Genomic DNA, 25,272 nt, shown 5'->3' with positions numbered 1-25,272 from the left:
CTTATTCCACAATTAATCCTAACGATTTCAGTTGCAGAGTGAGTTCTAAACTTGAGTGAAGATGGCATAATTTAGCTATTAGCAGCACTGAGTTCCCCCACCACTGAGACACCTGGGGAGAAGAAATGCATTTATACACACATCTTTTCATCTGTAGATGTCAAAACGCTTTACAAAAGGCAGGCAAATACCATCATCCCCATTTTAAAAGAGAGGAGCAGTGACTAGCATAGCTTATTCTGTAGCTAAAGGGATGGGTGAACATTCAGCCAGTAAAATAACTTCAACTGAATGACATGTTTATTATAAAGTTCAGACAGAAACCCTGAGTTACCAGCCATAGAACAAAATTAAATTAAAAAAGAAAAAAGAAAAAGATTTTGCTTTGCATCATGGATTCCTGGATGGTGCTAAGTGAAACAGGAATAAAAAAGAAAGAAACCAAAGCCAACCCAGAAAGACTTGACTTCACAAAAGAGAATATTTCTTCCCCATCAGCATCTGTTCATCCAACAGAATCCTGAATGAATGCTGGGGGAAAGAGAAGGAATGGTCCAGACCCTGCAGGTATCTGGGACAGTTTAACCAAGTAGGTGCTTAAAATGGCTTATGCTCTCTTACAGCAGCCATGTGGGGGAAACCAAAACCTACAGGTTGAAATTTAAGAACTGGTTTTACAAACTGTACACAAAAATGCCGCAACTTCTCTAATAGGTGGAAAGAACAGCTGCTAGTTTGACATTGGGGAGGGTACAAAAAGTTTGAGGGGGGGGGAGAAAAAAAAAGGGTCAGACTTCCAGCTGCACCAGCTCTGAACCCCAAATCAGCCATGAAAGGTGATGTGTCTAGAACCAAGGTCTGGCCCTTCACAGGAAAAGACAAATCAGATTTGCTCTTTCGTGACATCATTACACAGATTATATATTCTAGTCCTCATATACACAAATGGATCCCTTTAAAAATTGTATCAATTTACACTTTTTAAAAAAAGGTTTTACAGTGAACTTCTATCAGGACAGGCGAGTCCACAAAGAGAAGAGCTAGTCTTTCAGAAGGAAAAAGGCACTTGGCCTTGACATGGTTTGGAGGAAGACAGTTTGCAAATGGGCTTCCTTTCACACGTTGTTTTCCTGCCTGTTTCCCTGCTTCCCATCTTCAGCAGCTTGTGCAATGTCAGGAGTGACAGCACTGCACAGCGATGGCATGGACTGCCCAGGCTTCCTACTACAGTGAGGTGGAGGGGAGCTTCTTCACCCGCCTCTGTGCCAGAATGGATGACTCAATGGGCTTCAGCTGGGGGCTTGGCTTGGAGCGGTTTAATGCAGAGTATGTTGCAACCATGGCTCCCTTGGAGAAAAGAATGAAAAAAAGAAGTCACTGAATTGTCACAGGACTGCATCCACCAATAATAGCTGGGAGGCAGAAATATCTTTGTACCCTACTGAAAATTACTTCATGGTAGGCTGGCCATCATATGAGAAACTGGTTTCTTTTTAGGAGAGAGATTATCAGAAGTCTTTCTGTGGCCTGCAGGAGTCAGTTTCTGCCTTGTACTTACTTACCATTCCCCTCCCACTGCAACTTCCCCCAGATCATTCCTTTGCCCTGGCAGCAGATGTTCTGTCCTGATCACCCTACCCCCCACACCTTGAGTCTGCTTTACCTGCTACCCAGAGGTGGTGATGGAGCAAGAGGGCACTGCTGAATGCACCACAGGCCAGGCACAGCCCCACAATGCGTACCTTTACAAGCTGTACATCCTGGTGACTCAGCTGGCTCTGGGGTAACCTATCCTTCTGCGTTATCCAGGGATGCTGCAGAACTTGTTTGGCTGTCAGGCGCTGGTGAGGGTCAATATGGAGCATCTTTGTTACCAGATCCTGGAGCAAGCATTCAGAGAATTAGACTTCAGAAAGGTGGTGCAAACCCATCAGAGAGAGGTTCATCTCATTCAAAGGCCAGACTTAGAAATTCGTTATCCTGGGGAATAGCAGCTATCAGCCTGGCCACAAAAGATGGGGCTGAGCCTCAATGGCCACGGATGGGCCACTATAGATTGGTATTGCATGCCAGCACTAATTGCAAAATGCTGAAGTGCCCTACAGAGGCACCGCTGCCCCTGTTTTGGAGGGAAACGTGCATGTGAGATGGGAGCTACTGAACCCAAATGGTGCGGGAAGAAAAAGTGAAAGCAGTAGGGAGGTTTATTTTAAACAGGCTGCACAGCAGCTGTCCTTACTTGACCTGAGCTACAGACTTAATGCAGGTACCAGACCCTACCTTGGCTGCCTCAGAAACCGTGTCCCAATTTCCTCCTTTGAGAGTGAACTTCCCCCCGCCTATTCGGCTCAAGATGTCCTCTGGGGTGTCACTGGGCCCATTTGCAAAAGGAGTGTATCTGAAAAACAAAAAATTTGCAGGTTCCTCTTCTAACCGAGCAGAACTGAAATCTGAGTGAGTGATAGCCAAGAAGGGCAATACGGCCTCTGCAGCAGGGCACACCCATGAGCAATATACCCACAGATGCCGTCAGTGGGTAAACACAGCAGGTACTTACCCTGCCAGCATCGTATAGAGGAGTATCCCTAAACTCCAGATGTCACATCCCTCATCGTAGCCTTGACGTTTTAGTACCTATGCAGAATAAGCCAAGGGAAAGATGTCAGTTTCTCTCAGAGTTCCTGCTCTGTGAGGCAATGAGCATCGGTTTGACCCCTTTGCCTGCGTGCCGGACTTTTCTACGGCTCTGTCAGGGTCAGGGGCTGAAGGCTGGGACTCAGCTTGGCTTTGGTTCCATGGCTGAAGAGGAAACATCTCAGGCATGTCAAAATAGCCATGGAAAAGAATCAAGCACGAACAGAATCACACTCTGCATATTAATTCTACTGGGAAGCCAGTTCTCTGACACCTAGATATACTCATTGAATTAGGTGGCCAGTACACTGGCTTTTCAGCCCCCTAAATGAGGGGCTTGTTTGCAAGCCAGCGACCCACCCAGTCCTGAAATGGAGGGTCACTGCTTCTAAAGCCCCACCAATAGAGCAAGTTTGTTAAGGAACCCAGAGATTGCAGGAGACAGAAATAAATCAGGGGGCAACTTCTAGACTAGGAAAGGGAGTTGACAGAATCATTTGGGTTTGAATTGTGCCAATACTTCACGAGGAGGCAATAGATAGAGGGTAGGAAAGAAAAGAAGCAGGAGGGTATGAAACCTAGTCCCAGAACTTGCCTCAGTTAGTTTCATACTGGGAGAGTATTTCCGCTTTTGCCTGCTCCCCAAAGCGGGCCCTGCTGGCAGAGTGTACCAGAGCTAGCCCTGGCCAACATTTCAGCAGGTAACTAATGTTGGCAGAGAACCACAGCCTGATGGAGGACAGCGAGAGTTTCAGGTCATGAGCCGCTTACCTCAGGGGCCACGAAGTTTGCAGTGTAGCAAGGGGTCATGAGAAGGCCATTCTCAGCTCTCAGCTGCTTGGCAAAGCCAAAGTCACAAATGCGAATGCTCTCTGGGTTTCCAGACTCATCCACGTAGAGAATGTTGCTGGGTTTCAAGTCTCGATGAACTACCTGTGAAGTAAACAACAGCAGGTGCTGCTGTCACACATCTCTGGCAGCTGCACTCAAGGCTGCAGGTGAAGCGAATGGCACAGTCTTAGATTTCATGCCTGGCCTGTCTCAAGACTGAAATGTATCCGAACAGGCAGCTACTTCCTGGAGAAGGGGCAGGATAGTAGCCCTGTGCCCGCCTGCTTTCCACTTGATTGCGCAGGGACCGGTCAGCATCTCAGCCTCCCGTACTCACCCCTTGAGAATGCAGATACTCTACAGTTTTACAGATCGTGTGCAGCACAGAACTGGCCTCCCGCTCAGAGAAACACTTCTGTCTGAGGATCCTGTCCAGCAGCTCCCCTCCTCTCATCAGCTCAGTCACCAGGAAGACATGCTTCCCGTCATCATACACCTGCCAAAGCAGTCATGCTGGGGTTAGTCCCTAAAACAATAATGCTCTCTCTCTCTCTCTCTCTCTCTCTCACACACACACACGTACGTTCTGGGGGCAGAGTTACCTACAGCCACGCACCCTGTGGCCATATTAAAGTCATTTCCTGCATGTATTATGTGCTGTTTAGTCGCATGCAGATCTAGTTGGAGGGGACTTTCACAAGCTCTTTAAAAAGCTGAAGCAGAGCCAAGTTTTGATTCACAAGTGGAGGGACTCCTCTACGCAGCCTTTGTTACCAGGCAGTGCTGGGGGAACAGGCTGGTTTAATGCTGTGTGCACTCTGCCTGGGATCAGGTAAGGAATGGAGCATGGACCAAAGAAGCGCTGCTCACTGCTGGAAGACCTGATGACACCACAGCCGCTGGGCGCACTAAGAAATTCAGTGATACTTCAAGGGAAAGTAGCTGTGTATGGTGAAGCAAGCTATGGCTTGAGAGAGACAGCCGCTCTGAGCTAGGACTTGTAGCAATCAGGTGGTATCAGAAACCCACAGTGCACATCCAATGGGATGTTTCCAAAGCAGGCCGCTAGTACTTCTACCACAAGCTCTACAGAAACCCTCCATCTCCCCCAGCACATTGCTGGGGAGCTCTGACACCTCCCCAGACCTGCCACCATTCTACTGGGGGGTTCTCAGGAGCAACAGCTTCAGCCTCAGCAGGCAGGCCTGCCTGTGCTTTCAGAGACAACATCTCTGCTTCGGTGCACGTTCAACACGGTTACACTCACATCTTTCAGTGTGATGATGTTTGGGTGCTGCCCGTACCGCAGGAGGATCTCCATCTCCTCAGAAGGGTCTCGTTTACTCTTATCAATGATCTGCAGGAGAACACAGGTCAGTGTTAGCCAGGACTGGGGTCCTTCTGCAAGGCAGGTAGGACAGAGCCGTGTGCATGGAGAAACTACAGGCGGAGCGCGGCAGAATTTAGCCAGGTTTGAGATTCTAAAATTATGTCCACTCCCCACCTCCTGCTGTCTTGATTTCCAGAACAACTCATTTTACGGTCAGTTGTACATCCCCATGATCACATGGGGCACCACATCAGCCTTTGTTCAGGCCAAGAAGCACTCGATGGAATCCCTAAAGCCCAACACACAAGTGCAATTACTGAGAAGTCAGGTATGGTACCAAACTTCCCTCTCCTGGAACAGAAGGTCACTTCTGTTGGACCCAGGACCCCCAGCCCAGAAATCCAGCCTGGCTTCTTGCAGGATTGTACAGAGCCGCAGGGACAACGGCACTTCACTCCGTTTTATTTTCAGAGGCTGTTACTAGAGTAAAAAGGAAACCTGAGTGTGGGAGTGCACATGAGCGAGAGATGGCAGACTGCAAACCTTGACGGCATATTCCATGTTGGTGGATTTATGAATGCAGCGTTTACACACTGAATAGGAGCCCACACCGATCGTCTCCCTCACTACGTAGCCTTCATTAAACTGGAGGCTCTTGCCATGCAGCTGCTACAGTGGGATGAATGGAGACACGAAACAAGGAAAAAAAAGTGTTAGTTTAGGGAAACACCACAGTATCTGTACACCAACAAAATGGAGGATGGACTGACTGACTGCTACCCGCTGTATCACACAGCTTCTTACTCTCCCTGTCCTTGGCAGGGAGAATAAGAAAGAAGGGCAAATGCAAACCACATTTCTAGAGTGCCTTTCAGCCCAGAGCTACCACCCATTGAAATGCAACCACCTCTAAGGTGGGGGACAGCAGCCACATGGCACAGAGTTGGGGCAGGGCCCTGGTGTTCTTGGCTGAACAGTTCACCAGCCCGGGGAAGTTACGGAAAGAGTCACAGGATCTTCAGCATTCAAGCAAAGCCGAAAGGACCTTGGTCTTTAAGGCTGTAATTTTCAAAGGTCCCTAAGGGAGCTAGGCATCTAAATCCTATTTAATTTCAATGAAATCTGGGCACATAACTGCCTTAAACCCTTTGAAAAATCATAGGCCATTTCATCCGAAAGACCCACATATGGCAAGCTGCATCGACTCAACTGACTTGCCGCTGCAGGATGAAGGGTTGAGCTTGCCCCAGCAGGATATGAATCCTCTGGTCCTGTGCGTAAACATGCACGATTGGGTCAAACCTTTCAGGATTTTTGATCTTGTAGCATGTTGAAGTCTGATCTCTAGTAATCTTGCCACAGGAGGTTATGTGGTGACTTTACCTTGGCCCACTATAGGCTAGGTCTCTTCATTTGTAATAGGTGATCAAGAGCTGCCTTTTCTCCCCTGCCCTTCCTCTTGTTCACATCCACAGCCTGGCTAAGCTATTGAACAAATTCATACACGTATCTGGAATCCACCGGGGAACTGCTCAGGGAGTTTGCAAGAGGAAATCCCTCCTTTTCCACAGGAAAAAGCCTTGCCCTCAGGCTTCAGCCAGGCTGTCACTTATCAGCCCTCATCGTCTGGCTGAGCCATGCCAGGCTTCTGGAATTACCACTGCAGTTTAAGATAGGTCTTTCCTTGGTCTGGTCCCCTTACCTGTACCACAGAATGCAGAGGTGCCTGGGTAGGTTTGACCATGCCGTCCTCCATCAATCCAGTTGCCACAAAACTGAACCCTCGGAAGAGCTGATGGGCCCCCGCGCTTGGGGGAATTCCGGGGGAGTCTGGAATAAGTCAGGAAAAAGAGTGGTCCTGCAGCAGCCTGCCAGTAGCTGACAATTTACCCCTCGCATACTAAGAGTTATGGTTACTCCATAGTACTAGACAGTAGCCATACCGCATATTATTCCACAGCTGAATAGACCATTTACCCATGAGAGCCCCCTGCAGATTTTACTTCTGCGCCACCTACTCCTTGTCGAGAGCTGTAACCCTCTGAAGTCAGTGTTCCTCATTTTACAGTGAGGACAGGCCTAGTCCTGCTGGAATAGGAGTCAGTGTAATACGCCTCACCCCAGTACTGTGTGTTTATACAGCCAGAGCATCCAGTACCAATTTCCTGTTTACTGGGGTGCACACAAACCTTTCGGCGTACGAGAGGTGAACTCTGTGTCAAAATAAAAGGTGTCATCTGGTCGTGCCACTGCAGGCTTGAAAGGTGGTTTGATCTCCCTGCGATATAGCTTCTGCAAAACAGAACGCCAAGGATGCCATTCAGCAAACCATCCCTGACAGGGAGGTGTCCCAATTGGCAGACATTCCCAAACACCCTAAGGGGATGGATTTACCAGGAACGAGAAGTCATGAGGAGGAAACTTTACAAGCTGGAAATTGCTTGGTAGCGTAGTGAAGAATTATAGCTCAGTCAGAGTTTAAGTCTCTCATTGGAAGGCCCTTCCATGGAGCTGTTGAGTCACTTCTGTGGCAGAAGCTTGCAGTATTTCTCCTCCCTAGGCATCTGCTACCCAAGAGCCAAAACACCTTGTATCTCCAGGGAGCCAAGAAGCCAGCTATCCAGGAACTAGTTTATGCCACCAGGGTCTGCTGTGTCTTCTCTGCTCACTCTGGCATCAGATGCTGGGCCTGAAACCTACATCTAGGAACAGCTAGAGGAATTCCTGGCAGGGAGTTTTTTCCTTCCCACAGCCTTTCTGAATTGCTACTTGAAGATAGTTTGAGAGGTTCCCTATCCCAGCATCATGGGAGGTCTGTTCTAAAGCATTTCTAGGTCTTCTATAGCCTCCATCACCACAGTATCCGAATGCCTCAAGCACTAACTGGCCAGTCCTCAGATGACCTCTCCAAGGTACAGGAGTAGAGATGGGGAACACAGGTGCCAAGAGATCACGTGACTTGCTCAAAGTTACACAGGAAGCCTGTGGTAAAGCAGGAAACTGAGTTCCAGTCTTAGTCACCAAACCATCCTGGCCCAATCGCTTCAGCCAGATATTATTCTATTAGGACAGTTTCTGTCTTTCCAACTGTAGATCCATTCCTTCCAAAGATTCCTGTCCCTCAAGGATATTTTCCAATACCTCCGAGGCCATCCCTCTCCTGCTAAATCCCAGATTAGCTTCCACTGCAAGAGACGGATGATCTCATTTTGATCTGAATTCACACATGTAGGGTATTTGCTGTGACAAACATGATTTCTGTTCAGTTTCCTACTTCAGCCATCCAGGTGACTCCCGTTCCTTTTGTGCAAACACTGGTTTGGGGAAGGACTCTGACAGCTGATGAACAATAGGACACAGCCTGTTGACTGCCGGTCACTCTATAAGCATCTGTATTATTGCAGAGCTAAGTCAGTCAAGTGACTCATGCCTCTCCCCTTCATTGGTATGCAAGTTTGAGAGCATGTAGAATCCAATATCTAAGCAAAGAAAGGTTCAATACTCACATTCCAGTCAATGGTGGAGTAGAAAGGGTGACGCTTTATCTCTTCTGCCCCATCTGTACCAGAACCTGGAAGACAGACATCACTCTGGATTTAGTGCTATATACCCACTCCACTGCTAACAAAATAAGCAAGGCAAAAATCCACTGTGCAATGTGACTGGGTATTAGTGGGAATCAAGCTGTACTGAGATATGCGGGAGAACCTAGCCAAAATCCAAATGTATCTGACCTACTTGGACAACAGGAGCCAAGATGTTGCACCTGGTGCTCCCAGAAACAATGTAATACCAGATGTCTTACCTAATCTGTTGGCTGGATTTCTTTTGAAAAGGGCTCGCAGGAGACTCTGTGCTTCGGAGCTCAGGAACTGAGGCATGCCCAGCTTTGCTCTGGAAAGAAGAGAAATTGTGCAATTAACTCTGAGTAAGTAAAACAAACAAACAGGCGCTGACTGCAGCTCCTCTGCCACCTAGCTTCCCACGTCTTCCCTTGACGTATGAGAGATAGTCAGTTTTTCGCTCAGTATTTTAACACTGTGCCCTCTGTAAGTCTGTTTATAGAAATTCTTGCAAATTAATGCCATTAAACTGTTATAACCCCCAGGATGCAAAATTCCGGACATCCTAGCATAGGGTGACCAGATACCAAGTATGAAAAATCAGGACAGAGGTGAGAAGTAATAGGAGCCTATATAAGACAAAGCCCTGAATATCGGGACTGTCCCTATACAATTAGGGCATCTGGTCACCCTATCCTAGGAGCAGAGCAGCAAGCTTTGCCCCTGTAGAGACACTGAAGAATAACTCCTCTTACTTGAGAATGAAGGTCATTGTCTCCTTACGGTCTTTTCCCTGGAATGGCAGAGAGCCAGTGAGCATCTCAAACTGGAAAGAAGAGCAAGAGAGAAGGTTAAATGATTGAGTGAGAGTTTCGAGGAGCAGCAGATCCTAATATGCTTTAGGCAGAGAGCCCTGTAACACTGACCCTTAATAGGGTTAATGGTAATTTACATAGTCTTTCAAAGAACTCCTTAGAGCTGAAAGGGTCATGGATTGAATCGCCACCAGGTGGCAGCTCTAGATCCAAACAAGGAACACTAGCATCACTTCCAGTCTGAAATGAAAGTATCTTAACAAGAAACTTAAGTGGTCTTAATGAGACAAAATGTGACAGTCTTGAGAGATTGTCAGAAACCATCTAAATTCTACATGGAACAGCTATGAATGTAGCTGATCCCTGTGAAATTCGTTGCACTTCACTACTGATCGCTTTGGGCAGAGTAACTTATATGGGAGCTTGGAAACATCGGAGTGATTATTAGATCTTTCCCAGTTCAATAGTTCTCTGTTAGAGATACAGTATAACGCACAGAGATATTGCACCATCTCTCCAGAGCTGCCATTTAAAGAGCCACCATAAAATTAGGCTTCAAACATGCTAGTTAGCTACCATACCATTAATACACCATATGACCACCAGTCAGCGCTGTGGGTGTGGCCCTGACGATTCACAACTTCTGGTGCCATATATTCCACTGTCCCACAGAAGGAATATGCTTTCTTCTCATGGTCAATGGCTTCTTTACTCAAACCAAAATCTACACAAAAGAGAAAAACCATGAACACATGCCCACTTTCTACAAATGTCTGTATCTCAAGTTGCAAGTCTGCTGTAGTGCAAGATTTTTGGAGTCACCTTACCTGTGAGTTTGATGTGTCCTTCTTCATCCAAGAGGATGCTGTGAGAGTGAGAAGAGAGACAGGCATGTAAACACCAATGATCATTACCGTAACAGAGATATTAACAAGCGATCCAGCACTTTTTTCTGCTCCTGAGAGGCTAGTTAAAAAGCTTTAAGAACCCCAGAAACAGATCTTAACTCCACCACTTTCAGCCCCGATGGTTTAAACCCTTTCATCAAGATGTATGATGCAAAGAGAATGGCCCCACTTTCCTCCAGCCACTTACACTCTCCCTCCTAACAGGGATGCTTTGTGCAAGGACTCCATTATTTAAAATACCGTAGCATCTTGGAGCTCCAGTCCTGGATCAGGAACCCACTGTGCTAGGCATTATACAAACACAGAACAAAAAGACACTCCTGCCCCAAAGAGCTTACAATACAAGTATAAAGACAAGAGACAACAGATGGACAGACAGAGGACTACATGGAATCAATGAGACAACACTGGTCAGCAGGACATGCAGCTGCCTCAGCACACCCACGGCCTAACTGTTAAGCTTTTTGTAGGCACTATAGCAGAGGAGATTTGAAGAACCCCTACTTTTCCTTTGATGGCTCTACAGGGGGGTTTGATGCCTGAGCCTTTATACAGTCTCTTTGGAGTACTCCTAGTATTTGCTATTATAAGCAAGCCAGCATTTTAGTCAGCTAGAATACAGAATCTGAGTCCTTGGGTCAACAAGAAAAAGCAAAGCTTAAAAAGAAGTCTGCTATTGTCAGAAACAACTGCCCTACTATTCCATACTCCCCTGGAATCCATTCTCTCTCTCTGACTGTGTCTAGGTCATCTGATGTGATGTGCAAGATTCTGAGCCCAACCCTCAGGCTTCATGTGAACTGGGTCCCAAACGATTTCTGTGCAAGGACTATTCAGTTGCACAAGTGATGTGTATCTCTACAGAGGTCCTGCTTTTTGCATAGCCCCTCCCCTGGGGGACTGTTCATTGCTCACTATATAGCCCACTACTGCCAGAGTCAGCTGGGAGCTGTAGACTAGCACGAGTGCTCTCCTAGCCCAGAAGAGGGCAAGCATGCTGCGCCAGTGTTCCCAGCCCGGCTGCCTAGGAAGGGAAGGAGAAAGCTGGAGCCTTCTTCTCCTTCTCTCTTTCCACACAAGAGATTTAGGCTACTGCTACTCCTTTGTCCAGCCTACTTTCTCAGCTTAACAGGACGATGCTTTGGCATTTAAAGACTACAGACGTGAGATTGAGCTGCAGAAGAGCTGGCCCAGTGCTTTGTCATTAAATCAGAGGCATCGTAAAGTTCTGCTATACATACTTCTCTGGTTTGAGGTCTCGGTATAGGATTCCCAGGCTGTGTAAATGATCAAGCCCCAGAGCCAGCTCAGCTAGGTAGAACTTCACATCTTCCTCAGTGAACATTACCTGAGGGACAGAGGAGACAGACACCTGAGTTATAAGAAATCAGCCTCCCAAGAACATACCATGAAGTTGTTTCCCATCCCAAACATCCCCTCACCAACATACCCAGCCACTTGCTCCCTCTCACCCCTTCAGACTTGTATTTCCTGCTATCCTGAGATTAAACAGCACAATTAGATGTTGCTAAGCAGTGAGCTGATGTTAATTTAGGATCTTCATTTACATCAGCTATTGTTCTCAATTATCTTTACCTGTCACTTCAATTTGCAGATCAACTTCCCATCCCTAGACGCCTTCCTTGCCCCCTCCTCCATAGGAGCAAATCAGTTCAATTAAGCAGCTACACTGCAGCAGGACAGAGAAAGGGAGTCACTGGTTCCCATCTCTGTCACTTTACACAGCAAGAGACACAGCTCTAGCCAGTCAGGGCTCACCTCATCTATGTAGCCACTGTTTTCTTTTCCGATGAGCTGGAGAACAGTGCTCCAAATACCAGTGGTCCTCTGCAATAGGCACCCACTGTTGCCTACACTGGTAGAGCTGAACATGCACGCACCGTGAACAGCCCAGCAAGATCCCAAGGCATGCTCACCTCTTTGGAAAGCCGAGTAAAGAGATCTCCTCCTCTCAAGAAATCCAAGATGAGATAGAGTTTGCCCTCTGTCTGGAATGCTGAAACATAGGCCAGAGCAGGAATCAGTGCCCTTCTACTCATTGACTGCTTGGCAATGTCAGATACCACCCAAAGATGGGTGGCTTTAGGTTTTTAGATGCCCCACATTCCCACTAGGCTCAATACAGATATGGCTAGTGACTGGGTGTCAAAATGAGATCACCTGCAAAGTCAGCACTGGGATGGGAGAGGACCAAGAACACTAAGGCGCTGCAGGAATTGGCACTGGTGATTGAGTAGGTGATTGAGTATTTCTTCCCTTGAAATCGGTGCCTAATCAATGCATGCATGCTGCGAGGCAGTGACTTACTGGAAGTGCTGTTTTTGCAAAGGAGAAATAAGAGGTGCCGACCACTGTAGTGCACAAATCTCCCACGATACCTTTCCTAGGAGTAGGAGTGTTAACCCTGGGAACAAATTCTAGTACAAGGAGTTATTCTGCCTTCTTAAATCTCCCCTGCTGTTTTGGTAACTGCAGCACCAGCTGCCTCTGGAGCCACGCACAATGGAGAGCTCAGCCCCCTAGAATTCTGAACTTAGGAGGGAGGGTGGGGAATGGAAGGGAGGGGAGACCAGATCCAAGGGGCTGCACGGAAAAGACAAAACTAAGCTTTCAAAAGGGAACAGATTCAGGTGCATCTGCTACGCCTGCTCTTCTGTGCTTAGATAGAACTGCACTGAACACACAAAGCCCAAGGGTTTAAAATTCATCCTCCTGTGTTGTTCTATTTTCCTATTCAATAACCAGGCAGGGCATGGGACCAAGATCCTATCGGAGGAAGAGTTCATTTTTAGGGGGAATTGTGCTTAGAAAGACAACAGGGCAATCTAGGCAGTAAGAGGGACAGGGGCTACTTGACAGATAAAGGCTCCTCCCATATTACTGCTATTGGCATAACCCTTCCAGACAGTATTTGAGAAAAATGCTTTGAGCACATTCAACAAGAATCTGTTGCTGGACACCTAAGGAACACCTCACCCCAGCAACGCCCTGCACCTGCAGTAGTGCATAGTGGACTGTTAGAAACTATTCAGGGCTGTTGCCACACACTGGCTCTGCCGTTCTTCTGGCCCAAGGCTAGCTGTGTACTCACCATAGTGCAGTTTCACCACAAAGGGATGGTTCACATCAGCTAAGATGTCCCTTTCCATTTTTGTCCTTACGCGATCGCGCACTGTGGAGAGAGATGCACAGTTCAGACCCTTCGGAACGGCACAGTGCCCCTGACACCAGCTACAGGGCTCCGCCTGCAGCCCCATGGCTTCTCTAGCTCTTGCCAAACTGTGTCTGAGCTAGACGGTTCCCCAGTCCCAGCTCTGAAGTGACTTTCCTTCTTGGAGCACCATTGAATTACTCTCTCCCACCTCAGTCAGTCAGCTAGCTGTGGGGAGATATGGGTGCATCACGACGGAATGGTGCGGAGTTTTCCCAGCACGACTTCTCATTCCATTTTGGGGATGCAGATGTGGATCAGCACGCGGAAAGCCCTTCTCACCTTTCAAGGTTGCTTTCTTCAGGACCTTCATGGCATAGAGTTGGCCATTGTCAGGTGGGGTGATTTTTCTTACTAAAAAGACCTGCATGCACAGGAGGAGAGAGCAACTTGTGACTCAAGTTGTCTGGATAGAATTTTACCGCATACTAGCAAATAAACCCCCATGCGACTTCAGAACAGCGGCGAACTGCAGGGTCAGCAAGTTCAACGCTTTGAGCTCCGCAAGCAAAAGCCTACAGGTTTCCAGAGAGTCCTGGGGAGGGTATTTTAATGCTTCACCCTTCCTGCTCCCCATCTCCAAAGGAAGCTTGCCCTTAGAGCACTCCTGCCTCTGCTCGTCACACCTTTTTTCCTCCAACTGTCAAAACTGAAAGCAATATCTATTAAGAAGAAGAAAAAAAAAAAGCCAATCCCCAATACCGGTCATGACCCTTGGTACCGTGTCAGACTATATCAGCCTCAGGAGTACCCAAGCAGTCACAATAGTGTCCCGCTGTACTAGGAGATTTCCTGCTGACATGTGGATTTGGCAGCAAGACGGACTCCCAGGCATTCATGATTAATGCCATCCCTGACAGCTTCCCCTCCTTTCCAAGTCCTCATATACAACAGTGGCTGGATCCAGACAGGGAAATGGGGCCTCATTATCGGAGAGTGGCCATTTCTTTTGGCAGCATGAGAAATAGAGCTCAGAATCCTAGTCAGATCCTCAGTGACCCATGGAGATATCTGGGCTATTGACCAATGCAATATTGGCCAGTCTCAAGACTGTATGCAGCAGATTGTTTTTAGATATGGATTATTCATGGGTTGAAAGAGAAGAGAGAGTTTAGGTGCCACTTCCTTTCCCCTCCATAAAGGGTAAAAAAAGATCATGAGTACAAGTGAGTGGAGGCCTTGGATAGTCACCCATATATAGAGTAATCTGAGAGAGGAGGGTGGGCAGAGTAACATGTGCTGGGTCATCATCTGAGACTGCTATAACATGAAATATACGGCAGAATGCAGGTAAAACAGAGCAGGGGACACACAGTTCTTCCCCCAAGGAGTTCAGTTACAAATTTAATTAACGCATTTTTTTTTTTTTTAAATGAGCATCATCAGCATGGAAGCATGTCCTCTGGGATGGTGAATCCCTAAATTCTCTTTATCCTGCCACATGGTTAGAGAGCCAATCGGAGAGCAGCTGGATGTTGCTTTGCCACATGGAATACCTACATTTTAGGGCTGTTGATTAATCACAGTTTTAATCGCACTGTTAAACAATAGAATACCAATTGAAATGTATTAAATATTTTGGATATTTTCCTACATTTTCATATATATTTTGTATTCTGCATTGTAATTGAAATCAAAGTGTATATTATTTTCAATTACAAATATTTGCATTGTAAAAAGATAAACAAAAGAAATAGTATTTTTCAATTCACCTCAGACAAGTACTGTAGTGCAATCTTTTTGTCGTGAAAGTGCAACTTACAAAAGTAGATTTGTGTTTTGTTACATAACTGCACTCCAAAAACAAAACAATGTAAAACTTCAGAGCCTACAAGTCCACTCAGTCCTACTTCTTGTTCAGCCAATTGTTAAGACAAACAAGTTAGTTTACATTTACAGGAGATAATGCTGCCCTCTTCTTACTTACAATGTCACCAGAAAGTGAGAACAGGCATTTGCATGGCACTTTTTTGGCTGGCATGCAAGGTATTTACGTGCCAGATATGCTAAACATTCATATGCCCCTTCATGCTTCAGCCACCATCCCAGAGGACATGCTTCCATGCTGATGACGCTCATTAAAAAAAAAATGCGTTAATTAAATTTGTAACTGAACTCCTTGGGGGAAGAACTGTGTGTCCCCTGCTCTGTTTTACCTGCATTCTGCCGTATATTTCATGTTCTAGCAGTCTCAGATGATGACCCAGCACATTTTCATTTTAAGAACACTTTCACTGCAGATTTCACAAAACGCAAAGAAGGTGCCAATGTGAGATTTCTAAAAATAGCTACTAACGCAAGATTTAAAAATCTGAAGCGCCATTCAAAATCTGAGAGGGACGAGGTGTGTAGCATGCTTTCAGAAGTCTTAAAAGAGAAACTCTCTCATGCAGAAACTACAGAACCCAAACCACCAAAAAAGAAAATCAGTCTTCTGCTGGTGGCATGAGACTTAGATAATGATAATGAACATGCTTTGGTCCGCACTGATGTGGATTGTTATTGAGCAAAACCCGTCATCAGCATGGACGCATGTTCTCTGGACTGGTGGCTGAAGAATGAAGGGACATATGAATCTTTAGCACATCTGGCACGTAAATATCTTGCGACACCGGCTACAACAGTGCCATGAGAACGCCTGTTCTCACTTTCAGGTGACTTTGTAAACAAGAAGCGAGCAGCATTATTGCCTGCAAATGTAAACAAACTTGTTTGTCTGCACAAGTGGCTGAACAAGAAGTAAAAAGAAAAGGAGTACTTGTGGCACCTTAGAGACTAACCAATTTATTTGAGCATGAGCTTTCGTGAGCTACAGCGAGCTGTAGCTCACGAAAGCTCATGCTCAAATAAATTGGTTAGTCTCTAAGGTGCCACAAGTACTCCTTTTCTTTTTGCGAATACAGACTAACACAGCTGTTACTCTGAAACCTGAACAAGAAGTAGGACTGAGTGGATTTGCAGGCTCTAAAATTTTACAGTGTTTTATTTTTGAATGCAGATTTTTTTTTTGTACATAATTCGACATTTGTAAGTTCAACTTTCATGATAAAGCGACTGCACTACAGTACTTGTATTAGGTGAATTGAAAAATACTATTTCTTTGTTTTTTTACAGTGCAAATACTTGTAATAAAAAATATAAAGTGAGCATTGTACATTTTGTGTTCTGTGTTGTAACTGAAATCAATATACTTGAAAATGTAGAAAACATCAAAAATATTTAAATAAAAGGTATTCTATTATTGACAGTGCGACTAATTGCAATTCATTTTTTTAATTGCTTGACAGCCCTAGTACATTTATTAGCAAAGATCTCTCCTTCCTCCCTCTTCTAATGAGAGCTTGTCAGAGCTCTCATTAGAGCCCACTGGAGCACTGTATGCACAAGGACTGCAAGAGTGGACCTCCAGGAGCAGACTGCTCCTGCAGCAGCACCTGGTCTCAGAAGAAACTCAGTCACATTGTTATTCCAGCTATGAGCTGGTGGGAATCGTGAAGCCAGGTGCACTTCTCCCATCTCCTGGCCCCAAAATAGATTTAAATGACATATAAAGATACAGTAAGAAGCAAACTCACTTTGCCAAAAGAGCCTTGGCCCAGAACTTTGAGAAGTTCAAACTGCGAAGGATCAGCCTTCTCAGAGCCCTCCTTCACATGGTGTGTGATGTTAATTTCTTTCACGATACCTTCATCCTGAAATAAAAAACACATGGATGAGGAAGACTAAACCTCCAGAGCAGAGGAAAAGCCTCATCTGTTCAAATACAACTACAAGCTCTTGGGAAGCAGGACTGATTCCATAACACAAGCATCTCCTGCTTGCAACTTCTAGGGCAAAATCACTAGAAGGACTTCAGCAAATACCCTAGCACCTTACAAATATTTCACTCTTACCAAACGCCACACTCCATGGAGGAGCACAGCATGGGGAGGTGGTGACCAGCCCTCTGTGGAGAAAGAAGTGGTTCGGGACTATTTAGAAAAGCTGGACGTGCACAAGTCCATGGGGCCGGATGTGTTGCATCCGAGAGTGCTAAAGGAGTTGGCGGATGTGATTGCAGAGCCATAGGCCATTATCTTTGAAAACTCATGGCGATCGGGGGAAGTCCTGGACGACTGGAAAAAGGCTAATGTAGTGCCCATCTTTAAAAAAGGGAAGAAGGAGGATCCTGGGAGCTACAGGCCAGTCCGCCTCACCTCAGTCCCTGGAAAAAATCATGGAGCAGGTCCTCAAGGAATCAATTCTGAAGCACTTAGAGGAGAGGAAAGTGATCAGGAACAGTCAGCATGGATTCACCAAGGGCAAGTCACGCCTGACTAATCTAATTGCCTTCTATGACCAGATAACTGGCTCTGTGGATGAAGGGAAAGCAGTGGACATGTTGTTCCTTGACTTTAGCAAAGCTTTTGACACGGTCTCCCACAGTATTCTTGCCAGCAAGTTAAAGTAGTATGGGCTGGATGAATGGACTATATGGTGGATAGAAAGCTGGCTAGATTGTCGGGCTCAACGGGTAGTGATCAATGGCTCCATGTCTAGTTGGCAGCCGGTATCAAGTGGAGTGCCCCAAGGGTCGGTCCTGGGGCCGGTTTTGTTCAATATCTTCATAAATGATCTCGAGGATGGTGTGGATTGCACCCTCAGCAAGTTTGCAGAGGACACTAAACTGGGAGGAGATGTAGATACGCTGGAGGGTAGGGATAGGATACAGAGGGCCCTAGATAAATTGGAGGATTGGGCCAAAAGAAATCTGATGAGGTTCAACAAGGACAAGTGCAGAGTCCTGCACTTAGGACGGAAGAATCCAATGCACTGCTACAGACTAGGGACAGAATGGCTTGGCAGCAGTTCTGCAGAAAAGGACCTAGGGGTTACAGTGGACGAGAAGCTGGATATGAGTCAACAGTGTGCCCTTGTTGCCAAGAAGGCCAATGGCATTTTGGGATGTATAAGTAGGGGCATTGCCAGCAGATCGAGGGATGTGATCGTTCCCCTCTATTCGACACTGGTGAGGCCTCATCTGGAGTACTGTGTCCAGTTTTGGGCCCCACACTACAAGAAGGATGTGGAAAAATTGGAAAGAGTCCAGCGGAGGGCAACAAAAATGATTAGGGTACTGGAACACGAGTTATGAGGAGAGGCTGAGGGAACTGGGGATGTTTAGTATACGGAAGAGAAGAATGAGGGGGGATTTGATAGCTGCTTTCAACTACCTGAAAGGGGGTTCCAAAGAGGATGGCTCTAGACTGTTCCAGTGGTAGCAGATGACAGAACGAGGAGTAATGGTCTCAAGTTGCAGTGGGGGAGATTTAGGTTGGATATTAGGAAAAAAACTTTTTCACTAAGAGGGTGGTGAAACACTGGAATGCGTTACCTAGGGAGGTGGTGGAATCTCCTTCCTTAGATATTTTTAAGGTCAGGCTTGACAAAGCCCTGACTGGGATGATTTAATTGGGGATCAGTCCTGCTTTGAGCAGGGGGTTGGACTAGATGACCTCCTGAGGTCCCTTCCAACCCTGATATTCTATGATTCCTTTGCGTCTAGCTAAAGAAAAGAGTTCAGTTTCTTTGAACTGCATTTCATAAGAGTTTTGAAAGCAGTTTTTTTAAAGCAATAGTGGCAATAATGTTTATACTGCTAAAAATCCCAACACACGGCATTGTAGTCATACAACAAGGATGTGGCTGGCAAGTCAGACACACACAACCCCATCTGCTCAGCAATCTGAGTAGCCCTGTCACAGGAGCCTTAGTGCATCTTCAGCACACAGGGATCCTTTTCTACAGCCTCAGCTCTTCTGGGAGATAGAGAAGCCAATGTCTGTATCTGACACGTGGTTTGTTTAAACACATTCTTTTACAGAGCTCGAGAGCAGACATGATCAGAAAATAATGAAAGGTGGAAGGAAGGTAAGTCACTACCTTCCATCTACATTTTCTTCAAAAGACTAGAACACAGGGCAACAAAGGACATTAAAAAGACAACATTTAACATGTCCCTCCCCACCTCTCAAACAAAATGTCCTGTGGAACTCCCTGCTACAAGACTATGAGGCCAAAAGTTTAGCTCAGTTAAAAAATCCCTAGACATTTATATGAATCAGAACATCTCCAAAGATTAAAAGAGGGGCATAAGCGTTCATGCTTCAAAGCAGCCGGTCATTAACTACCTCGTGAACAGGAAGGAGTTTTACTTATAGTCAAATTACTTCATAATTGTAATTTTTTTAAATTAAACGAAGCACCCAATACTAGACCCAGGCAAAATTTGACTAAAACCATCTTTTTGGGGACCCAAAAAAAAAAAAAAAACCAAACAGATTTGGCCACACCAAAATATTTTATGATGTTTTTTCCAGAATTGTTCCAGTCAAAGAAGCCTTTAAAAATGTCAAAACCTGCCCTCCGAAACATTGTTTTGACATTTTCTAAACAAAACAGCTCAATTTGGTTTTGAAATGACTTTCAAAATTTCCATTAATTTTAACGTAAAAAATGCTTAAAATTTCTCAAAATCTAAACAAAAAAATATTATTTGATGCCCCATTTGTTTTTGATTTTTCAGCACTGCCAGTGAACCAGAAAATCTGTATTTGCATGGCTCCATCTGAAATTCGCCAGCATATGGAAACTCAATGAGCTGGACCTCTGGTCTGGGAATTACGTTCTGGAGCACACTGAAGACCCAATCTACAGCAGGGCTCAGAGACACTGGGTTTAAAAGTGTCCCTGACTTCCTAATACTTTTTAGTTGACTGTTAACATCTTGACTAAGTCAGGCTTAGAAACAACAATTCTACCCTATATACAAACCCAGTTTTGTACGGTTTAGTCCCTACAGGTTTTAAATAGAACAGTATTTAAATCAAGTTTAACCACCACCCGAGAGGATGGAGCTGCCGTGTAGTTTGGGCACTAGCTTGCTTTCCTTACCAGAGCTGCCTCCACCCTCTCTGAAAAGGTTCTCCGGAAGCGGGGAGATGCACACAAGGATGTGGTTGCCTACCTAAGTAGTGCAGCCTTTTCTTTCTAGCTGATGAGCTTTGTTCTCTCTAGACTAGGAAGTGCCTTTGTTTTCATATTATTGGGCAGCTCTGTTCTCTCAAAAACAGACAGTAGACACTGAATTCTGGTACCAACTGAAGCCTTTACACACACACACACACACACACCAGGTCCAGCAAGAGCAGCAGCAGGGCCAACTTCCCTGACATTCTCCTGCCTGTCTCATCCTTCTTCTGGAGGGATCAAACTAGAGGCAAGAAAGGTATTGTCTCCAAAACTCAGTCCTAAGCTTCTATGCAGAGACTGTCCATCAAATGGTCAACAGAGTTTGTGGGTTTTCCATTGCTGGCAGCTGTCCACGAGGGACTCAATCACCAACTCCTTTCCCATGCCAATGAAAAGCCATTCTCTAGGAACAGCTTTCCATCATCAAGCTGGTTTGGACTGAAATGAGCAAGGGGCCCTATGACACTATCTCCCAGTTGCTAAAGCATGGCACCCAAACCACCTGAAAAAGGACCCGGAAACACCAAGCTATTTGGGGAATGTCATGAAAGGTACTGGAGAAAACCTTCAGTCTAGGAGTACAAGCCTCAGCATTAGGACTGAACACACGCTGTTCTGACAAGTCTATTTTGTCAGACTGTAGAGAGTTTCATTTCCAGCACACTACTTTTGTGGCCAGAGTCACTTTTCTGGACCTCAGCAGTACTATTTGCTGCTCATAATCAAAGGAAAAAGATATAGCAAACAGAGTTCCCATTAACACGAAAGAACAAAGAAATAGTCAGACTTCTGGACAGCTTAATGACCCAGTTCAACAACAAGGAAGCAGTATTAATGTTAGGCTCAACTGTAGAATAGAGAAACAAAACTGGAGTTTCATGAAAACAGTAAGGAGAGAAAAATATGGACACTGATTGGGTTAGGTTAAGTTTACTACCAAGTTATATTGTCTGCCTCGTAGATCAATTTTAAATGAATATTTCCTTTACACACAGGCATTTATGCTCCTCTATATTCCTTCATTAAAACTGAGGGACTCACTATGGTAGGTACAGTTCCATGAACACCCAATAGCTGCTGTTCCAAGTCCTTCCAAAGGAGGTACAGTACAATTGTGCGAATGATCTTAACTTCAGTATATCTAGCCAACAATAAGCCCCAACTTGTTTAGTCCTAGATGGGTTTTCACCGCTATAGTTGTCTCTCAAGGCTGTCAGGCAGGGAAAGATTTGCATAGAGAGCCTGGCAACTAAAGCAGCTCAGTGAATATAGGAACTCTGGGAAAAATTGACATTTGCAAGGAGACCGAAATTGATCACATTTCGAGATGAAGCTTCAGAGATCAGCTAACAGCTCCCCTATAAAAAGGGGTGTTTTTAAAATGTTTTTGCCTGTCTAGTCCATTAAACCTACAAAACTACTGCAAGGCAGACAACATCATGACTGTTTAGAGCGTTAGTCAGAAGATCAGATTCCGTAACTTGGTCAGTTGCAAGCCAGACAAGCAGCGGGTATAATAAGCAAGTCACAACACTGGCCAGTAGGAACAATCGCAGCAGCCAGACGAGAATAAGTGCATTATCACCGCACTGATCAGTAGCATTAACCGGCTTTATACCTGGGTGAAGGAACTTTCCTTCTCCAATGCTATTAAGCCAAAGTTACCCTGCAGGAAAGGAAAGAGGGAAGACCCAGAAGGCTGCATCCACAAATTGCAGCGACTGTTAACCCAACCAACACCAGTCCAATTGAAGTGAGCAGTTACAAACACAAGCTGAAGCCACAGCATCCTCCAGCAAGCTAGCTGCAGTACTAACCGAGCTGGAGAGCTGGCCTGGGGCAGGCAGTTGCAGGCTGCAGGGTTTTGCTCGGTGTTTCCTGTGCCACAGTGTGAGAAAGGCACAGATGCGAGGAAGCTTGGGGTCCCTCTCCATGGTCCATCCCGTTCAGCATGACACATCCCCAGTTACCAGGGGCTCTAGGGGAGCATGGCAGGCTGCTGGAATACACACTGCTTCATGGAGGACTTGAGACAGGCTTCAGGTTTTAGAGTCACAGGCTGGAGGAGCTGCAGGTGGTTAAAGCCCCACTGGCAGATGCGCAGTGAAGGCAGCGGTCTCCGATTCTCACAGCTAAGCAGGTTAACACTCCCACTCCCCAGCCGAAGCACTTGCAGCTGGTTTTTACACCTCTCAGCTTCTTGCTCAGATCTGACTCCTCTCTATTCAGAGAAGACTCACTCTCTCTGCTGGACCCTGCGGGGTCTACTCTAGGTAGTCTGAGTTTATGTGGGAATTCCCACAAAGGGGGAATATTTTGAGGCGTTCTTTACATTTTGAACAAGAGATAAAAGCCCCACATTAAGAAGAGCCTGTACAGTGATAACAATACTGCCTACAAGATCTGCAAATGCATCTTTGCCCCTCTGACTGGGCATGGAGAAGAGGATTTAGTATCAGATCCATCCTGGGGGTTACTCTCCTTATATAACCACACTGAATTCAGTGATAAATTTGGTCCGTAGATTTCCACACATACAACTCTTGCACAGCCAAGAGAAGGATGCCTTCTATCAAAGGGGAGGAGGCTTTGCCTAATCCCTTCCCGGAATCCTATCCATGATATTTAGAAGGCACCTCTGAAGATTATAAGTAAGCAACTAGCCATGGTTCTGCAGAGGCCAGGGCTCAAGGAGCTGCAAACAGGGACAGAACAGAGGTTAAAAGAATGTTGTGGCAGACAGAGTAGCCCTTTCGTCCCATCATTGTCCCAATTTACTTACAGGATGGGAGCGATTGTTCGGATTTAAAAAAAAAATACAAAAAAACCATACCAGCCTCCTTTCATAGATACTAAGGTCAGAAGGGACTATTATGATCATCTAGTCTGACCTCCTGTACAACGCAGGCCACAGAATCTCACCCACCCACTCCTGCGAAAAACCTCACCTATGTCTGAGCTTCAAGGAGCAGAGACTCCTCCAGCAAGTGACCCATGCCCCATGCTACAGAGCAAGGCGAAAAACCTCCAGGGCCTCTTCCAATCTGCCCTGGAGGAAAATTCCTTCCCGACCCCAAATATGGCGATCAGCTAAACCCTGAGCATATGGGCAAGATTCACCAGCCAGATACTACAGAAAATTCTTTCCTGGGTAATTCAGATCCCACCCCATCTAACATTCCCACTCCCTCTTCTCCATGTTCCCTTTTCATAGCCCCGCATGCTGGGCTAAGTGGGCATGTTGCTCCCCACGTGAGCATAGAGTTATTCCCTCCAGTTATGTTTCTCTGTTCCAAGCTATTTTTTTTTTTTTTTTGCTTTAAAACTAGCCTAGCTTTCAAGAAGACATGAGCCTTTCTCCGTTCACTTCTGGAAATACCCCAAGGCTCTGGAGGTGTTTGGAGTTGGGATTTTAGTCTGAGTCTATGACCACTTCTGACCTTTCTCCTCCTCACCACGCACACACCACGCTCTTTGGTAACCGATAATGAAAGGAGGAAATGACTGTTATTTATGTTGCATTAACACCAGTCAGGGATGAGGGCCCCATTGTGCCAACACCGTACAATTGAGTTAGACCAAGACAGGCTTTGCTCCGAAGACACAACAGGTAGAGAAGTCAGGGGTCCGGGACAGCAGGTTCAGTAGGAAAGATCCCGAGCAACGGGCCATAGCAAATCCTTGCTACAGTCCAGATGCTGTCAGTTGTCACTGGAAAGAGTAAAGTCTAGGTGCCTGATTCTGATTTACACTACTTTATTCAGCCAGGGCCCCAGTGTGAGCGGCAATCAAGGCCAGAGTTTGCACTCAACATCTGTAAAACGAAGTTAATGACACTGACCTCCTTCGTAAAGAGCTCTGAGGTCTACTAGATCTACGAGTTAGGTAATTATAAAGAAAGTGTCAAGAATGACTAAGGGTTGCATTGGGTCAATTATTTCTGGTGGACACAGTAGCCATCGCTTTGCTCAAGAACTGAATGTGAACAGTTACTGCTAAACTGTTAGCATGGATACAAATGCAATCCTCTTCCCTCCCAGGGCAGCAAGCTTATTGGAGAATAGTACATCACGCAGAGGCAGAGATGGGCAGAGTGCCTTAACAACCACACAAAATGGTGCCTTCTGCCCCAAAGACAATGTAAGAGCACATCAGTTGATGACTACAACATGGGGTGGGCTGGGGGAGGGTGAAGACATGATCACAAGGTCACATGAGCGAGTGACTCATGTCTGTCGCCTTCCATATCAGCAACTCTATCATTTGGCCAAAAAACATGTGCCATAAAAGACTTTTCAGAGAGGGACTTGTGCACGTTGCTAACACCTGGTTGTATGTCCGATTTTGCTGAAGTTCACAAGTACAGTTCAGACAGTGTTAAAGGTGTGCAAAGCCAACACAGGCATCAGAGAATGATTCACAACTCAAATATGAGCTCAAATCCTATACTGTAATAAACAGTCAGAGAATCTCATCATACGATAAAGTGTGAATGAAAAGACACAAGTCTCTTCAAGCCGTGTGTTTGCAACGGGCTCTCTTACCTTATCTGCTGAGTCTACAACGTCTTTCTCTATCCAAGATATGTCCGATTTTGCCTGTGGAACAGCAAATGAGTGTCAGCACAAAGGGTCTGTGATGCTCAGTTAACATTTTCCTCATGCATTTATTTAATAGAAGCAGGCAAGCTATTTACAAAGTCACAAGATAGTGCTCCCAGTAACATTCCTCCCAAGAGGCAATTCAGAGCTGTGTTGGTACTCCAGGAAAGAAGGGTCCAGTAGGTTTAAGAGTTCTTTACAGACTCATTTGCGTAGCAGGTGGGAGAGGGGCGTGAGAACGTCAGAAGCGAATCCTGCATACCTCCCAAGGTCACAGGATCACTGCGGCTATGGAGAAAGAAAATTAAGCTCCTAGGTCTTCACAGGACGACTGGCCTCTTTAAAGG

At 45.8% G+C, this 25,272-nt stretch overlaps 1 protein-coding gene across 3 annotated transcripts in view; it reads right to left on the bottom strand.

Annotated features, from left to right (window-relative positions):
- Positions 1-282: 282 nt before the first annotated feature.
- RPS6KA1 (ribosomal protein S6 kinase A1) overlaps positions 283-25,272 on the bottom strand; it is a 65,647-nt gene continuing 40,657 nt past the window's right edge. For all 3 annotated transcript variants that reach the window (XM_084609751.1, XM_084609752.1, XM_084609753.1), the window contains 21 exons: positions 24,869-24,922; positions 16,889-17,005; positions 13,596-13,677; positions 13,194-13,274; positions 12,019-12,098; positions 11,323-11,429; positions 10,001-10,038; positions 9,755-9,897; positions 9,114-9,184; positions 8,601-8,689; positions 8,302-8,366; positions 6,985-7,087; positions 6,498-6,625; positions 5,339-5,464; positions 4,733-4,822; positions 3,803-3,961; positions 3,406-3,567; positions 2,558-2,634; positions 2,281-2,398; positions 1,743-1,880; positions 283-1,347 (listed from right to left, as the gene is read on the bottom strand). In XM_084609751.1, the coding sequence (XP_084465877.1) occupies positions 1,225-1,347; positions 1,743-1,880; positions 2,281-2,398; positions 2,558-2,634; positions 3,406-3,567; positions 3,803-3,961; positions 4,733-4,822; positions 5,339-5,464; positions 6,498-6,625; positions 6,985-7,087; positions 8,302-8,366; positions 8,601-8,689; positions 9,114-9,184; positions 9,755-9,897; positions 10,001-10,038; positions 11,323-11,429; positions 12,019-12,098; positions 13,194-13,274; positions 13,596-13,677; positions 16,889-17,005; positions 24,869-24,922 (2,151 nt within the window). In that variant the 3' untranslated portion in view covers positions 283-1,224. The remainder of the gene's footprint in view (positions 1,348-1,742; positions 1,881-2,280; positions 2,399-2,557; positions 2,635-3,405; positions 3,568-3,802; positions 3,962-4,732; positions 4,823-5,338; positions 5,465-6,497; positions 6,626-6,984; positions 7,088-8,301; positions 8,367-8,600; positions 8,690-9,113; positions 9,185-9,754; positions 9,898-10,000; positions 10,039-11,322; positions 11,430-12,018; positions 12,099-13,193; positions 13,275-13,595; positions 13,678-16,888; positions 17,006-24,868; positions 24,923-25,272) is intronic.

The sequence above is a fragment of the Lepidochelys olivacea genome, assembly GCF_965140295.1.
Source record: "Lepidochelys olivacea isolate rLepOli2 genome assembly, chromosome: 19".
In the NCBI taxonomy this organism is placed as follows: domain Eukaryota; kingdom Metazoa; phylum Chordata; order Testudines; family Cheloniidae; genus Lepidochelys; species Lepidochelys olivacea.
This window is presented reverse-complemented; position numbering and strand designations above follow the sequence as displayed.